Consider the following 17499-nt stretch of genomic DNA (forward strand, 5'->3'; position numbering starts at 1 on the left):
CGCACCGGGCCCGGCGGGGAACATCTCCCCGCGCGGCGACGGGACCTCGGCGGCTCCGGCGCGGTCGCGCGGCGGCGGCGATGGCCTCGGCGGCTGTGGAAACCTTCGTGACCAAGCAGTTGGACCTGCTGGAGCTTGAGAGAGACGCGGAGGTCGAGGAGCGCAGGTACGGCCGCCGGCCCTCCTCTCGGGGTCGGTCCGGCAGTTCCCCAGCCCAGAGGTGGAAACCTCGTCACCTCCCTGGGCGGCCCGTTCTGGTTTTGGACCCTTTCGTTTTTGGGTCCGAAGTTCTCCTCCCCGAACTTTCATTCCGAGATCCTGCCTCTGCCCAGTTCGACTCCCAGCGCCTGCTCAGCCCTCTTCCTCATCCGTCCGCGCTGTAGATGATGGCCCCTGTGTGTGCCAGGCCCCATTAGAGAGTGATTGGCACTGGGAGCCGGGGTATGAGCGCAAGGGCTGGATAGACGCCTAAGCAGCCCGCTTCCAGCGTACAAGTGGCCATGCTGACGGCTGTGCGCGGAGCTGGGGAAGAAACCCTGAGCCGGGAGCGGGCGAGGGGTGCTTCAGGGCGGAGGTGGAGCCTGAGCACAGCTTCGGGAAAACCGGGGTGCAGGTGTCCTGGAGCGGGAGCCGGGAGAGCCGCCCTGTGTCGGAACAGGAATAGGCATTTCACCGAAACACTAAGCGCACAGTGATGGAGGCTGTAAACCCTGCCCACCCATCCCAGTTCCTCTAACCCTCAGGCCTAGTCTACAAAGCACGTTACTGTGTTACTGTTACTCTCATGTCGGAGGAGCTGAGGGGAGAGGTGAAGGAACCTGCCCAACGCAGTGCAGGCAGAGGCAGGACCTGATTCCAGAGCTTACACTCCACTGGTGCAGTATATACGTGGGTGGGGTTTGTTTGAGAGGTTTTGACGTGACAGTGAAGAGCTTGTGGGGAATCCCAGCTCCTTCATTTATGGCTGTGTCGCTTTGCAGGTTATATCTCTGAGCCTTAGTTACCTTATCTGTAAAATGGGATCATTCCCACCTCACAGGTTTGCTGAGAGAATGAAATGATTTTATTAAAAGTCAAGTGCCCAGCTTGGTACCAAGTGCAGAGTAAGCCCCTGTGAGAAGGTAAATGGGCATCAGGTTGAGAAGGGCCTGGCAGAGGAGCTTGTATGATATTCTGGTGCAGAGGATGGCTTTCATTGAAGTTAAGCAGGTTTGGGGGGGGGGGGGCGGTGAATAGATTTGCATTTTAGGAGGATCACCTGGGTGCTGAGAGCTTCTTTTTGTTGTTGTTTTTTAGAGAGAGTGGAAGGAGGGGGAGAGAGAGAGAAACATTAATGTGAGAGACACATTGATTGGTTGTCTCTGGCTTGCACCTGACTGGGTCTGGGATGGAGCCTGCAACCCAGGTACCTGCCCTTGACCGAATCGAACCCGGAACCCTTCAGTCCGCGGGCTGACGCTCTCTCCACTGAGCCAAACCGGCTAGGGCCAGGAAGCTCTGTTTAATCCAGGATGACAGTGATGTGGGCTTGAATCTGAGTCAGGGCTCTCGAGGGGAGAGGGAGAGGGAGAGGGAGAGGTGGATCCAGGCTGTAAACAGGAAGGGCCCGATAGGACTCAGTGACTTGAACCAGGATGGGGGAGAGAGTAGCGAAGGAGAAGGTGGCAGAAGGTTCTGACTCAGGTGACTGGGGGAAGGGCCGCGTCATGAACTGCCCTCAGGGAGGCGGGAGGGGCAGGTCTGAGAGGGGCAGAGCCGGAATTGCACTGGCTCGTGTTCGGCGCCTGTGCCAGGTCTTCATTTTCTCCCCTTTTCGTTTCTCCTGCCCGGGTGGGAATGAACACGGTGAGGACAAAGGTGGGAATGAACACGGTGAGGACCCAGGGTGGGTATGAACACGGTGAGGACAAAGATTGACGTTTCCTCCTGGCGTCTTCCAGGTCCTGGCAGGAGAACGTCTCTCTGAAGGAGCTCCAGCGCCGCGGCGTCTGCTTGCTGAAGCTGCAGGTGTCCAGCCAGCGGACCGGGCTGTACGGACAGCTGCTGGTCACCTTCGAGCCCCGGAAATGCGCGTCTGCAGGAGTGCTTCCCAGTAACAGCTTTTCCTCCGGTCTGTGTATTTCTGACGTAGCCACATAACTGAGTATGAGCAGCCTCAAGCTGGGCGTTTTGTCTAAGGAGGCTGAGAGGAGAGGGTCAGGGACCTGCCCAGCGTGACACGGCGAGTCAGGACCTGATGCCAGAGTTTGTGTTCACGTGGCCAGCTGCCGTGGGCTGCCATGAGCAGGCGAAGGGGGTTGCTGAGTGTCTTTCAGGAGTGATGGAGCAGGGCCTGTCTGTGCAGGTGTCTTGGAAACTCTGGAAACGCAGAGGTAAACGTGTGTGTTCAGTTAATGAGCTCTGTGGAGGGAATGGCCGTGGAGACTGATGGCTCCTCGACAAACAGGAAGTCAGAGCGAGTGGCATTTATGCTGAGAAGTAGCCTGCTGAGAATTCGGTGTGTTGCTGCAGCTATGGACAGAGTCAGGTGGAGCTGTTTCTTCTGAGGAGCGGTTTTGAGGCTCAGTAGCTTCGAGATGCATTCGGAAACAGGGGCTCCTATTCCGGGCACTCTTGGGGCAGTCTCGGGGGGGAGGTCCCCATGGCGGGCCCCATGCACAGAACTTGACCTCTGCCCCAAGAGTACTGTTGCCACCTGATGTTTCCCTTTAAAAGTTGGGGAAGGAGGCAGAGAAAAGATACAAGGTGCAGACGGAACTCTTTGCTTACAAGAAGAACCCCTGGGTCCGAGAACATGCCTGGCTCATGCCTGGCACACTCTTGCAGACATGGAATAAGTAGGGTGTAAATGTGCGGGTGGCCCTGGCTTTATCTCAGAGTGGGTTCTGTTTCGGTTGGAACTGTGGTCAAGTGACAGAACCCAAGCCAAACGGGCTTGGGCAGGAAGGCCTGCGTTGAAGGACCGCTGCAAGGTGGGCGCCGGGGCTCGAAGGAGGGCGCTGGGCTGAGTCTCCCTCCATTTCTTGGCTTCGCCCTCTTCTGGGTTGGCTTCCTTCTCAGGCACCAGGCGGGAGCCGTTCCGGCCCTACGTCCTCTGAGGTCCTGGTCTAGGTGGAGAGAGTGAGGGCCTCTGTCCCGGTGCCCAAGGAAAGGCTCGCTGTGTCTCGGCCTCTGATTTGGTCCCATGCCCGTCCCTGAGCAGTCACTGGCCAGGGGCGTGTGGAGCGCTGATGGGCTCAGGCACGGGTCACACACTCTGCATCCCTGAGGCGGGGAATCACCGAACAGTTTTCATAGGATGTAGGGAGATCGCTGCGGAGCGGGCGGCAGATACACACTGCCCCTCTTTCATTGGTCTTCTCCCCCAGAGGTGCTCGTGGCCCCCACTTCATCCATGGCCCCCACCTGTCAGCACTCACCACTCAGGGAGGCCCTTACCTCACAGTCTTTCTAGCATGGCGCCCTCGTCCCTCCCTGTCCCCTCCCTGAGCTTCATGTTTCCTCAGGCCCCTGGCACTGGCCTGATAGGCGCTGTATTGGTCTCTCCCCGCTGAGGGAGCGCAGGGGCCGGCTGACTCCTCACCAGAGCAGCGCCCAGAACAGTGCCTGGCGCAGAGCGGGCCCTGGACATACGGTATTTTATCCACGGTCGGTCCTGTTTGTTGTAAACAGTTCATTGACCTCACGTGTGTGATTTAAAAAAAATTTTTTTTAAATATATTTTATTGATTTTTTACAGAGAGGAAGGGAGAGGGATAGTTAGAAACATCGATGAGAGAGAAACATCAATCAGCTGCCTCCTGCACACCTCCTACTGGGGATGTGCCCGCAACCAAGGTACATGCCCTTGACCAGAATTGAACCTGGGACCTTTCAGTCCACAGGCCGACACTCTGTCCACTGAGTCAAACCGGTTAGGGCTCACGTGTGTGATTTAGATGTTAACTGTTTATTTTCTAAAGAAAGTAACAGGATATTTGAAATGACCTGGGACTTATTGTATAAAATAATTCACATTTAACTTTGCTCAACGTTTACATAACTGAGTCTTTGTTTCGCAGGCGATATTGTGGGTCTAAATGATGAAGGAGGTCAGCTGGCCACTGGGGTCCTGACCCGGATCACCCAGAAATCGGTCACAGTGGCCTTTGACCAGTCCTGTGATTTCCAGTTGAGCTTGGACCAACAGAATTTCTACCGACTATTAAAACTTGCCAATGACGTCACTTACAAGCGCCTGAAGAAGTAAGCGTGTGACTGGACCTCACATGTAACGTTTTCCTTAAGCATGGCTCGCTCAGCCCACCATGCTTGGGCTGGGCAGAGAGCAGTGGGTTCGGGCTGGGCTTGTCCGTGCGCCCTCTCCGGAGCTGGGCGCTGCAGGCGGAGGGGGGGCCGGGGCTCCGCCCTGACTTCATGGCTGGCTCTCCCTAAGCCCCGCCCTTGGGTTTTCTCCCCGGGCAGAGCCCTGATCGCCCTGAAGAAGTACCACGCCGGCCCCGCGTTCTCGCTCATAGAGGTCCTCTTCGGCGGCGCAGCGCCCAGCCCTGCCGGCGACACACGTAAGAGCTTATGCTTTTTCTCTTCTGGATGAAACCACGAGGGAAGCTGTAGGGAGTAACGTGGCCGTGGGGCTGTTCTGTCACGAGGTTGAGGAGGTTCAGGTAGAAGAAATCACCTTAATTTCTTTAGATCAAGTCCTGGGAGTGACTTGCATGAGCTGGGCTCTCTTTCCGGGGCTCAGCGTCGGAGAAAGCGCTTCCATTGGCTTTTCTGGGTTCTCCCTGACCCCAGCTGCCTTTCGAGACGGCGGTGTTTCTTCCAGCCCGGAGCCCTGAAAGTGGGTGGCAGCCCCTCACACTGGAGGGTCAGGCCACCTCACCTGTGCTTGAGAGCATGGTTTTCGGAGTGAGAGCCTCCCGGGGTTGTGTGCTCAGCACGCTGTAGACACTAAGAGTGACACACGTGTCATGGAAAACTAGGGTATTCGGAGGCAGAAAAGCAGGGCGTCAGTCACTCAGAAACCTGCCACTCAGTTCACCTCACAGTACCTGTGTCTCATCTTCAACTCTTTTCCCACATCCACATCCGACAGTGTGTTTTACATGCATGCACACGCACACACGTTATTTGTTTACCCCCTGTGAAGGAGCGTGACATGTCTTGATGGTGGCTGACACCTAAGGAGAAAGGGGCACAGTGTGTAGTGGTGGGATGTGCTTGGGCACGGAGGCTCCCCTGGCATCACTAACCCGTTCGGGTCTGCACCTGGGCCTGTGAGTTCACACGTCTCGGCGTCGCCACACCGTGGGGCGGGTGCCGTGGGAGCAGGGCCGGATACAGCACTACCTGCTCCCGGAGCACAGGGCACACAGAGCAAGTAATCAGTGTGGCCATGAGAGTCGGAATCGGAACTCGGAGCTGGAATTTGCTAGTCCTCTTTTTTCTTTTCCTTTGTTTTTTTGCTAGTACCCTTTTTTTTAAAAACATATCTTTATTGATTTCAGAGAGGAAGGGAGAGGGCGAGAGAAACATGATGATAGAGAGAATCATTGATTGGCTGCCTCCTGCACGCCCCCTATTGGGGATCGAGCCCGCAACCCGGACATGTGCCCTTGGCCAGAGTCGAACCTGGGACCTTCCGTCCACAGGCCGATGCTCTATCCACCGAGCCTAACAGGCTAGGGTTCTTTAATCCTTTATTTTTGCCATTTTATGGGCACGTATAAAGGGACAATATGTTCCAAGAAACATTTACCTTGAAGAGTCTGTTATCCTGGAGCATGAGTGGTGAGGCTTTTCAGTAAAGGAACAGAAGGTCAACGTTAGGCTGTGCGGGCTGGTGCAGGAGCAAGCAGGCAGGGGGGCGTGGCGGCGTGGCTAGGTCCCAGGAGACTCCGGCTCAGGGAGGCGGGCGGCAGACTGGGTTTGGCCTGGTCCTCAGCCTGCTGCTTCCTGTTCTAGGGGAATCTTTAGAAAACACAGCAGGTTGATTTTGTGTTGATCGGGTGCCTCCCGAAGTCCCGTTCCCTCCTGTGCTCCTCAGTGCCTGGAGAGCCGGCCTAACCCTGTCGCCTCTCCCGCAGGGGCGCCGACCTTCTACAACGCCGCCCTGGACGCCTCCCAGCAGGAAGCGGTTTCGTTTGCGCTGGCCCAGAAAGAACTGGCCATCATCCACGGGCCTCCTGGCACCGGGAAGACCACCACCGTGGTGGAGTTCATCCTCCAGGCTGTGAAGCAGGGCTGCAAGGTGGGCCGGGCTCTCCCCGCACTGCCCCGCCCCAGGAGCGGGGGGGGGGGGGGGGCGGGTCAGGACGTCCCTGACGTTAGCTGAGCACTGGTGGGCCCTTTCTGCTTCCTGACAGCCGAGTGGCACACGGGATGCGCCCTGGGCCACCTCGATGGGGGTGGCGGTGCCAGGACACGGGGGAGGCCGGGCCCCTGTTCTTGGCGTTGACTGAGGAGGGACTCTCCTCTCCGCCGCCTGCTGTGACGGTGGGACTGCTGTTCTGGAAGCAAGGCTGAGCGGTTCAGAGCGCCCCCGTCCACTTGTCGGGTGGTAGCACGACGTGGTTGGTGATGAGACGGCGCCCCAGCGGGTTATGTCCGGGCCTATGGGTCAGTTACCAGTCTCCGCACGCCTGGTGCTCGGGGACCAGTAGGTTCTCCAGCCCAGATTCTCGTTGTGTAGACACTGTGACAGTTTGCAGTGACATGTCCCCGTCCCCGCCGCTGAGGCTCACACCTTGGCATCATGGCGCCCGCACTGCACCCTCTCTCCTCTCCGAGAGGCTTTCCGTTTGCTTCAGTGTAAACCGAGGTGGTTTCCTTAAACACGAATCCCCACACCCGACCTTGAGCTTTGCGCCCCCAGGTTCTGTGCTGCGCGCCCTCCAACATCGCCGTGGACAACCTGGTGGAGCGCCTGGCGCGAAGCGGGCGGCGGGCGCTGCGCCTCGGGCACCCTGCCCGGCTCCTGGAGTCCATCCAGCAGCACTCGCTGGACGCGGTGTTGGCACGCAGCGACGGCGCCCAGATCGTGGCCGACATCAGGAGGGACATCGACCAGGTCTCGGTACGTATGTCTCGGCCGGATGCGCCTCACGGCGGTTGCAGTTTGAGATGGTTCTCATGTCCTCGGTGCTGCGAGCTTTCTGGTTCTCCAGCTCCCGCGTTTGCCCTGGTTTCCTGAAACGTCCTGCCCTGCGTGTGCTCTCCGAGCTCGGGTCTCTCTGCGGCCCCCGCGCTCCTCGGGGCCTGGCCTCCCAGGGCGGGTGCTTGGAGTCAGCCTTTCCCGCAGGGCAGCGGGTGGCGCAGGGCGGCCAGCGCGGGGGCAGCAGGGCGGGGACAGGACCCGCGGTCCCTCAGCACGGGAGGCGTGCAGACGTCTTCGGCGTGCTGGCGCTCGTCACAAATGCACAAGAGGGCCTGGCCCTGCTCCTGTCTAAATCGTGCTGTCCGCTCGGAGCTGGGCACAGTGGCCCTCCTGTCACTGCCGCCGCACCCTGTCCTCCAGAGCGGACGTCACAGGGAGGGCAGGGGCGGCGTCTCTTTAGTCCTCACCTGAGGATGCTTTTCCACTGGGAAGGGTGGGGAGAGAAACATCAATGAGAGAGACACATGGATTGGTTGCCTCCCAAACGCACCCCGTCCGAAGCCTGGGATTGAGCCTGCAACCAAGGTACGTGCCATTGGCTGGGAATCGAACCCTTGACCCTTTGGTCTGCAGGCAACCGGCCAGGGCAGGGGTTACAGCTCTTTTTTAGTATTAAAGTAAGTTGGGGTTTACGTAGCCATTTAATGGGTTAAACAAAACATTTTTAAATCTCTTGACAAATGTGGGATAAAAAGGAAGCTCAGCCTCTCTGTGTATGTGCTACTAAACCAGGTCCTGAGGGGCAGGAGCCTGTCCGTGACTGGGGGCGGGGCCGGGCTCACAGTTACAGCGGCATCTGCTGCGAGGACCGGGCGTCCCGTCTGCCTCGCCCTGTGCAGCGACACTGGCTCTAAGGCCAGGCAGGTGGCAGGTGCTTAGCACTTTGTGTATCTGTTGCTCCTTCAAGAAAGAGTTTGACTTTATTGCCTTTTAAGAAACTTAGCGAAGTGGACCAAGTGATTATAAATAAAAGCTCTTTGTGAACTAAAAAGAGCTAAATAAGTGCAAAGTTGTGTCAAAGTGGTTATATTTTCTGCCTGGCTGGTGTAGTGGTTGGCACATGAACCTGGAGTTCACAGTTCGATTGCCCGTCAGGGCACATGCCCGGGTTGTGGGCTCGGTCCCCAGTAGGAGGCGTGCAGGAGGCAGCCCATCCATGATTCTCTCTCATCGTTGATGTTCCTATCTCCCCTGTTCCTTCCCCTCTCTGAAATCAATAAAAAAAAAGGATTATGTTTTTTTTTGCTTTCCTTTGTAGGTAAAAATTAGAAAGACCCAGGATAAGAGAGAGAAAAGTACTTTTCAAAATGAAATCAGGCTGCTAAGGAAGGAGCTGAAGGCGAGGGAAGAAGCCGCGATGCTGGAAAGCCTCCGGGCGGCCGACGTGGTCCTGGCCACAAACACAGGTGAGGCGGGCGGTCTCCGCCCCGCCCTCGGGCCTCAGGTGTCCCCCTCTGAGTTTTCTGGAGCCGTTTGTGTCGGATGGTCCTCCCTGCCGGGTAGAATTCACCAGGAAGTCTTCTGGGCTTGGAGTTTTCTCTGTGGGTAGGTTTTTAACTGCACAGCAGATTTCTTTAACTGATACAGGACTATGTTCAGGTTAGCCCTTTTTAAGTGAACTGGTGTCTTTGAAGGAATTAATCCATTTAATCTAAGTTGTTGAGTTTATTGATGTGATATTGTTCATAATATTGTCTTATTATCTTAAAGATGAGGAGCAGGCTTGGGGGTGGGGGCTTGCCCAGGCCCTCGCGGTTGTCTCTCGGGCTAGGTCTGCGCACTGAACTCTCTCGGAGCAGTGGAGTGGGGGCGGGACGGGGAGGAGCTGGTGGGCTGGTTCTGACTCGTGGAGGTTTTGTCTCTGGGTGTCGGCTCAGCAGTTAATTGTTCTGAAAACACTTTAGAAGAGAATTAGTTACATTTTAAATTCAGAAAATGATGCAGGAACGTTTACAAATAAGACTGCCTTCCGAGGACTTGGGTCGCAGCCCCGAAGGGGTGATGGGTTTTGGCGATTGAGGCATCTGAGTGGCCCGTGGCTGGGGACACACCGCTTCACGTAGGGCAGGCGCTACGGGCCTCTGCCGTCCTCGCCAAGTTATCATTCTGGGCTGCACGTTGTTAGTCTGAACGCGAGGCTGGGTTGTGGAGCTGCGGGCTGTCGGTGCCTCTGTCGGTGTCTCTGTCGGCGTCTCTGTTAGCGCCCCGGCAGCTGCGCTCACAGCCTGAGCCCCTGTAAAGCTCGTGGCTCCCCTCTCCACCAGGCGCTTCTCCCGACGGGCCCCTGAAGCTGCTGCCCGACGGCTACTTCGACGTGGTGGTCATTGATGAGTGCGCCCAGGCCCTGGAAGCCAGCTGCTGGGTCCCCCTGCTGAAGGCCAGGAAGTGCGTCCTGGCCGGGGACCACAAGCAGCTGCCCCCCACCATCGTCTCTCCCAAGTAAGCCCCCCTGCCGAGCGCCTTGGCCCCTCCCGGTCACTCTTTGCTCTGTCCCCCGAGGGCCGGCCCAGAAGTCCCGGCTCACAGGAGGCCCTGGTGTGCCGCCCCCACACCTGCTCATTTAGACGTCGCACCTCAGCCTTGCTCCTGGAGGCCAGGGCTTGTGTCATGGTCCCTGCGGCCCGTGCTTGGATAGAATACCCCGACGGGCCGCGGGGTGGACGTCCGCGCTCACCCGCTTCTGTGGGCTGTGCTGCCTGCCCTCGGGGCGGGTCAGCACACGGCCCAGCGTGGATCCCGAGGCCTGGTCTGTGGGCACCTCCTTCCACGGGGACACCTCCTTCCAGGCCTGCCCGCTGTGGGCACAGTGTCGTCCCCCCCGCCCTGAGCACAGGCTCCCGTGGCCCTCCAGTCTTCACGCCACAGCGGAGCGGCCTCTGTGGGCTGACTGACTGGGGGCATTGGGCCTGCAGGCTGGTCCCCGGTCAGCTCCTGCCTCGGACCCCTAGCTTCACCGCCGACCACACCTTAGTTCTTGGTCAGAACTGGGGAGCGAGTCGGGTTCGAGGTTGGAGGACAGCTTCCTCCCTGGGCCTTGGTCTCACGCCAGACTCCGGGCTTGGCCTCCCTCCGCTTCCTCTCGGTGCAGAGCTGCGCGGGCGGGACTGTCGCTGAGCCTGATGGAGCGGCTGGCCCAGGGCTGCTGCGCGGGGGCGGTGCGGACGCTGACGGTGCAGTACCGCATGCACCGGGCCATCATGCAGTGGGCCTCGGAGGCCCTGTACCGCGGGCAGCTCACGGCACACCCTTCCGTGGCAGAGCACCTCCTGCGGTGAGTGATGTGGCCACGGCCGTGTCCTGATGGAGCCCTGGGCCACCGAGGGGTCTACAGGTTTTAGAGGAAGAGTCACCTCCAAGACCAGTTTTCTGGGGAGGAGAGTGGGCTTGGGGGCCTCCAGTGTGACATGCTTCCTGTCCATCGTGTTGCCCGTGGGTGGTGCCGTTCTCCTGTGGGCGGGGCAGTGCTGAGGCGGGAAGGGAAATGCGGGTTCTGCTTTCAGGACCTCGGCGCCAGGGCCTTATGCTCAGTCTCCACCTGTGCAGGGACCTCCCGGGGGTGGCTGCCACGGAGGAGACGGGCCTGCCCCTGCTGCTCGTGGACACGGCCGGCTGTGGGCTGTCTGAGCTGGAGGGGGAGGAGGACCAGTCTAAAGGGAACCCAGGTGAGCTCGCTCGGGAGGGTCAGCTTTTCTGTCTAAACAGACCCCGGGCTCCTCCAAACACACACGTCCCTCTAGTTGCCAACCTGGGAGCGAGGGGAGGGCAGCACCGAGGAGCCTTGGGCGGTTAGGAGCCGGAGGCTGAGCCTGAGCGCGTTTAATATTCTCCATGAGCAAGAGATGCTCGCGGCAGCCGCGGTCTGGGCGGATTCGAGGCAATTCGAGGCAGCCATGGCCTGGGCAGCGTTTTATCTTCTTGTCCAAGCAGCGTGGCCAGCGCTGCCTGGCTGGTCTTGGGATGAGGTTCTTGCTCAGCCCGCGGGACGTCCACTCGGTTCCACTCCAGGGCTGCCACTGACAGGACATATGGCCCTGCTTACACTGAGAGTGTTTGTTGTTTCTGGAATTCAGGTTGGCTGGGGGTCCTGTAGTTTTTTCATTTTAAAAGTTTATTTGAGAGAGAGAGGAAAGGAGACACACACACACACACACACACACACAGACAGAGAGAGACATTGATGTGAGAGAGAAACATCAATGGGTTGCCTCCTGTACACATCCCAGCTGGGGATTGAACCCGAAACCCGGGCATGTGCCCTGACCGGGAATAGAACTGGTGACCTTTTGGTGCACAGATGACCCTCAACCCACTGGCCACCCAGTGGGGGCAGGGCGTCCTGCATTTTTGTTTCTGAGTCTGGGGACACTCCAACTCAGGTGTGGGGTCCCAGGAATACCCAGATCAGCTCGACATAATAGAGGGGGGGGTTGCTGGGAGAAGCAGCGCTGACCTCGGTGTCGCGTGCCCTGTCCTGGAAGCCTGCTCTCTGTGCCTGCAGGGGAGGTGCGCCTCGTCAGCTCGCACGTCCAGGCTCTGGTGGACGCTGGCGTCGCGGCGAGCGACATTGCCGTCATCACGCCGTACAACCTCCAGGTGCGAGCACCCCTTTCTCTCCGTGTCTGTCAGTGGGGCCCAGCCATCCCTCCGTGCTGAAAGGAAAAGGGCAGTTTATTGGTTCTTATGACCAAAAACGCCGGGCTGGAGTCGGCCACCTCACGTCTGGATTGAGGCTCAGATGACATCAGCAAGAGCCTCCATCTGTCCCTTTGTCCATCTCACTCGCTCTGCACCTCCCGCCTCATCCTGTCCTCCCGGCCAGGCTCCCTGTGTTGGCTTCTGTTTCCCGCCAGCTTTCCCAGTGTCCCCGGCAACCTCGGGGACGTTGTCCTTACACAGGCAGCCCCCGGGAACAGAGGTCCTTTTGTGGCCTTTGCCACGAGAATCTCAGTTTCCCGTCTTGTTGATCTGGCTGTCCCCCTGCCCGAGCCAGTTGCTATGACCTGGAGCTGGGTCCTCGCCCGTCCCTGGGACCGGCGGCCAGGCTTTCTGGAACCCGGGGGACAGAGGTGGGAGGGGGCGGTTTCTGAAGGGAAGACAGGTGCTGGCTCCCTGCAGAGGGCAGGTGGTGAGTCCGCAGAAGTGACGCTGTTCTTCCCTTCGGGTGTCGGTGTTGGTGGGGGTGGGGGTCCTATCTGGTGGTGGTGGGGATTTTGTTGGCTCTTTTGCATGCCTGTGAGGAAGGCCATGGTGGAAACCAGGCCGGGGCGGTTCTGCAGGCGAGGCCCTCTGCTGAGTGGAAGGACAGCGTGTCCGAGCCGCCTGGGCCCAGGCTGTGCTGGGGCCCGGACTGAGGCCCCGGTCTGCTTGGTGCTTCAGGTGGACCTGCTCAGACAGAGCCTTGCTCACAGGCACCCAGAGCTTGAAATCAAGTCAGTCGACGGCTTCCAAGGCCGAGAGAAGGAGGCGGTGGTGCTGTCCTTCGTCAGATCCAACAGGAAAGGTATGGAGCGCTCGCCAGAGTCCCAGAAGTGAGTCACGCACGCGAGGCGGCTGGGTTTCCCGGCCGTGCCGTCCTGGAGAGTGAGCATGGAGTGCAGGCTGTCCTGTGAGCTCAGCGTGAGGAGAGACTGAGCCGGTGGGGAGCGAGACGTGACGGGGCCTCGAGTAACAGGGCCCTGCCTGGGCCCTGCGTGCACAGCAGGGAGAGCGGCGCCAGGGGTGGGAAAGGTGTTCCCGGCACGGAGCAGCATGGAGGCTTAGGGCCCGAGCATGCGGTTGGGGTGGGGGCTGGGAGCCAGGCAGGCTGGGCGGCCGGGCACCGCCCAGGAGGTGGAGCCCCTCAGGCTCAGAGCTCGTCTTCTGGCCTCAAGGCTGCTTCAGCCTCCGGCCGGCCTTGATGCCCACAGAGCTTGTGGGATTCCGGTAGGTAAGAAAGTTGTACCCGGAAACAGTGTTGCGGCTAACGGGCTTGGAAAAGCGTTTCCAGTGGGAGGTTGGAAACAGGTGGGAGGTGGGACAGCTGTGCTGGGCGGGAGAAGGCACTGGAATGGCCCCACTTCTCTCGTGTGTCAGCTGCAGCCCCGTCCACGCCCCCCCGTCACCTAGCTCTGGCTCGGGGAGGAGGAGTGGTACTTACTGAGAAATGAGCGACAGTAGGAGAGCCACCGCAGTGTTAGCCGGGTACCGTCTACCATCCTGATGCGCTGTGGGGAGCAGCAGGGTCAGCAGCCGCGGCGTCACGGCGGGGCCTTAGGGCCTCGAGTCCGTGGGAGGCGGAGCAGGAGGCCGTCGGTGCTGAGCCTGGAGCAGCCTGGAGCGGGTCCTTCGTAGGGGTGCCTGCGAGAGGGCAGGAGAGTCTGCTTCCTGTTCCTCAGGCTTAGATCTCGCCCGCTCGCCCTCCTCGTTACCAGGTGAAGTTGGTTTCCTGGCCGAGGACCGGCGGATCAACGTCGCCATCACCCGCGCTCGGCGCCACGTGGCCATCGTCTGCGACTCCCGCACGGTCAGCAACCACGCCTTCCTGAAGACCCTGGTAGATTATTTCACGGAGCACGGGGAGGTGCGCACGGCCTTTGAGTATCTTGAGGACATCGTCCCTGAAAACTACTCCTACGAGAGGTCCCAGGCACACGGCCAGGCTGGTGCGAAGCCCCAAGGCTCAGCCGGGTCCGCCAGGAAGCCCGGAAGCCGGCGGCCGGAGGGAGCTGGGGCGGCCAGAGCGACCGCCAGGCTGGGCCAGAAGGCGCGGGACGGGAAGTCCGTGGCCTCTGAGGCCCAGTCTCAGCCCAGCCTCAACGGAGGCAGCCCAGGGGGCGCGGGGAGCAGGGACAGTGCGGACCACTTCCGGGCCCTGATCGCCGAGTTTGTGGCCAGTGAGCAAGTGCAGCTGGAGTTTCCTGCTTCCCTGAACTCACACGACAGGATGCGCGTCCACCAGATCGCGGAAGAGCACGGGCTGCGGCACGACAGCTCCGGGGAAGGCAAGCACAGGTTCGTAACCGTGAGCAAGAGGGCCCCGCCGGCCACACCGGCCCCGCCGGCCACACCGGCCACATTGGCCACACCGGCCACACCGGCCCCGCCAGCCACACCGGTCCCACCCGCCCCACCCGTGCTGGCAGGGACTGACAGCAAAGCCCCTCTCTGTCCCGAGCCCCCCAGCCCCACGCAGACGGAGCCCCCCGGCGTGGACCTGAGGGCTGTGCACCTGGAGAGACTGCAGAGGGAGAGGGGCAGGCAGGAGCAGCGAGCCAAGGAGGGGTCGCGGGCCGTGGGCCCGGGGCTGCGGAAGTTACCAGAAAAGAAAAAGAAGAAAGATGCAAAAGGTGAGTCGGATCAGCTAATGAGAACACAGGCTTGGTGTCCCCTTAACTGGGCTGTTAGCCCCACTTGCAGCGCACCTGCCCCCCAAGCAAGAATCAGGACTTCCTCCTGGGGGGCCCGGTTCTGCATTCTGCGGTTTATGTTCAACGGGTTGGAGTGAGTCCCTGAGGGTGGCGACTGGTCACAGTGACCCTCGCATCCCTGGAGGCTTGCGCAGGGCCTGGCAGAGGAGGTGCGCTCCCTGCAGGGAAGGGCCTGGAGGAGCAGACAGGGACGGGAGGGAAGAGTCCCAGACCTCTGCCGTGGCGACAGTGCTCCTGACTCAGACCCCGAAGGGCCGCGTGCTCACCCTCCTGGCGGCGACTGGTTTCTAGCTCTGAGGACGGACACTGAGCATGCGTGAGCCTGCATTTGCTCGTTGCCTTGACCCCGAGAGCAGGGAGCAGGCGCAGCTGCTCATGGGGCAGCCATGCCCCCTCCCCCGCCCCCGGAGACTTGTCCGACCCTGCTCTTCCCTGTTTGAGTGGCGCTGTTCTCCCCAGGACCTGCGGCCCTGGATCTGCCCTCCACGGAGGACTTCGACGCCCTGGTCTCGGCCGCCATGAAGGCTGATAACACCTGTGGCCTCGCCAAGTGCCGGGCCAGCGTCGTGACCCTGGGCCAGCTCTGCCCACACTGCAGCCACCGCTACTGCCTCAGCCACTGCCTGCCCGAGGTGCGCGGGCCCCTGGGCGTAGCTTCCTCCCCTTGGTCCCACTCCTCCGTCCCACGCCTCTGACAAAGTCTGCCAGTGTGGGGCAGCGTCCTCCAGACACCCCCAGCCAGCACCCCCTCGGGTCTAGCACTGGGGTCAGATGATGGAAAATAGTGTTTTCCCCAGAGGAGGTCATAACTCTGCTTTGGGCGCATTTTGCTGCATGAGCGCGGTGGGATGGGCTTGAGCTCTGTGTATCACCGTGCACAACTGCGTCACCCCGTCAGGGAGGCTGCGGACTGGCCTGCGCTCACCTCTGCTCGAGGGTGGTCCGGGCTGGGGCCAGGCCACGGGCGAAGGAAGGGAGCCTGGGGGTGAAGGATCCGTGTGTGGGGGAGGACGGAGCCCCTCCGAGGTCTCACGCTGGGGCTTCATGGTCCCCAAGCTCCAAGATGGGCAGAGCGGCGGGGCCTTGTCCCCACTCGCCTGGCACTGACTCTCGTGAACCCCCAGATCCATGGCTGTGGGGAGAGGGCTCGCGCCCACGCCCGGCAGAGAATCAGCCGGGAAGGAGTGCTGTACGCCGGCAGTGGGACCAAGGACCGGTCCCTGGACCCCGCCAAGAGGGCCCAGCTGCAGAGGAGCCTGGACAAGAAGCTGGGCGAGCTGAGCAGCCAGAGGAGGAGCAAAAGGAGGGAGAAGGAGACGTGAGCCCATCCTCACCCTCCGGCCTGGTCTTTGCAAATGCGGGTGGAGGCACGCGGCCGTCCTGGTGTCCTGTGCCTTGTAGCTGCTCCGGGACATGTGGCCAGGCCGCATGGGCGAGTGCGGGGCCTCTGGGCAGGGTGGTCCTCGGGCCCAGCGCGCCCTCCCTTGCTCAGTGGCTGTTCCCTGGACCTTCCTGGGAGAGAGCCGCCCCAGGTCTCAGCTTTGCTGGCACCAGGCCCCGTGGGGCTCTCTGAGGTCCCTCGCCAACTGCTGTAAGAGAACCTCGATGGATGTATATTTCAGCGCAGAGTTTTATTTGCTTCAGAGGAATATAAATTATTTAAGAATTAAAGATACGTGCACACTGCCCACAGTAGGTCATGGCTTTCTTTCCCGTCTTGCTCACTTTCCTGAGGTTGAAGGCACGGGGTCGCTGCGGGGGCAGTCCTTGTCCTGTTAACAGGTGACAGGAAGAAACCACTTCCTGTTCTGCTTGGCTACCCCCTCCCCACCCCCCGGGCAGGTCTGTAACCTGGGGAGGAGCCCAGGCAGGCCTTTTCCCGGGGGCTGTGTGGGGTCAGAGAGGCGGCCTGTCTGGGGGCCTGGGGGGTTGCCCTGTGTCACAGCTCTGCCTCCCCCTCACCTGCACGGCCCAGGTCTCACTTTCGGGGTGCCCTCCCCTCCCAGGTCCCTTGGCCTCTGTGAGGCTGTCTCCTGACCAGGCATCAGGGCCTCCGTGTTTCAGGCCGTGTCCCTCAGGAGCCTGTCTGTCCTGCACAGTTATGTGTCCTCCACGCCAGCCCGACACTTGGACCACTTTGCTTTCGCCAGTGCTGGGCCGCCCTCTCACGGGCACCCCGTCCTCCTGCCCACATGCCTTCCTCTCGCTCCCATCAAGTGTCTTTGGAACTAGACTGTTTGGGAGGGGACGGGGCAGGGACCCTGTATTTAAGTGCCACGCCATCCATCCGATGACGCGTGTGAGCCCAGAGCCTGCCCACATGCGTTTGAGACGTCACGGTTGCTGGGTGCACGGGGCAGCCGTTGTGCCTGCTGAGGGTGCTTGCTTTATCTTCCCGTCTGTGTGATGAGAAACTCTGATGCCCTGGCCACAGGGAGGCTGTGTGTCCTTGGCCGGATCAGAGACACACCCGCCTGGCCACAGCCAGGACAGGTTCAGGGGTGGGCCGGCATCCAAAAGGGCCCACCAGGGTTCCACCCTGCCACCCACGCACAGACGCTCTTCCTCCACTGCGGGCGCCTGTCTGCAGGAGAGGAGGCCAACGCAGAAACAGCCAACAATGGGGTGGGGGTCGCCTGATCACATTGCTGAGCACCTGGATCCAGCCACACCTGACCCCTACCCCATTCTTCCCAGTGTCCTGAATAAATTCCCTTTCTTAGCTGAAGAAAGTCCGCCTTGGGTTTCTGTCTCTGCAGCTAAAAGGGTCCTTGCTGGTCCAGTTGTGCCCACATCTGTATATGTCATTGGTGTACCCCGTCCCAGCATGGTGGGCAGGGCCAAATCAGTGTTAGAGAAAGATCAGGACCTGCGCCTTCATCCACATGTTCTTCCCACGGGCCATTCCGCCAGGAAGAGCATGGGCGGGGCTGCTGG

At 60.4% G+C, this 17499-nt stretch overlaps 1 protein-coding gene across 1 annotated transcript; it reads left to right on the forward strand.

Annotated features, from left to right (window-relative positions):
- The first annotated feature begins 13 nt into the window (after positions 1–13).
- IGHMBP2 (immunoglobulin mu DNA binding protein 2) lies at positions 14–16245 on the forward strand. Its single transcript, XM_079788670.1, has 15 exons — positions 14–166; positions 1941–2110; positions 4062–4245; positions 4465–4562; positions 6087–6250; positions 6875–7075; positions 8415–8562; positions 9421–9595; positions 10245–10427; positions 10700–10818; positions 11655–11749; positions 12533–12656; positions 13567–14481; positions 15022–15194; positions 15687–16245. Exons 1-15 carry the CDS (start codon positions 81–83, stop codon positions 15882–15884), a joined length of 3033 nt encoding a protein of 1010 aa, XP_079644796.1. The 5' UTR covers positions 14–80; the 3' UTR covers positions 15885–16245.
- Positions 16246–17499: the final 1254 nt, after the last annotated feature.

Source organism: Cnephaeus nilssonii, assembly GCF_951640355.1.
Source record: "Cnephaeus nilssonii genome assembly, chromosome: 13".
In the NCBI taxonomy this organism is placed as follows: Eukaryota; Metazoa; Chordata; class Mammalia; order Chiroptera; family Vespertilionidae; genus Cnephaeus; species Cnephaeus nilssonii.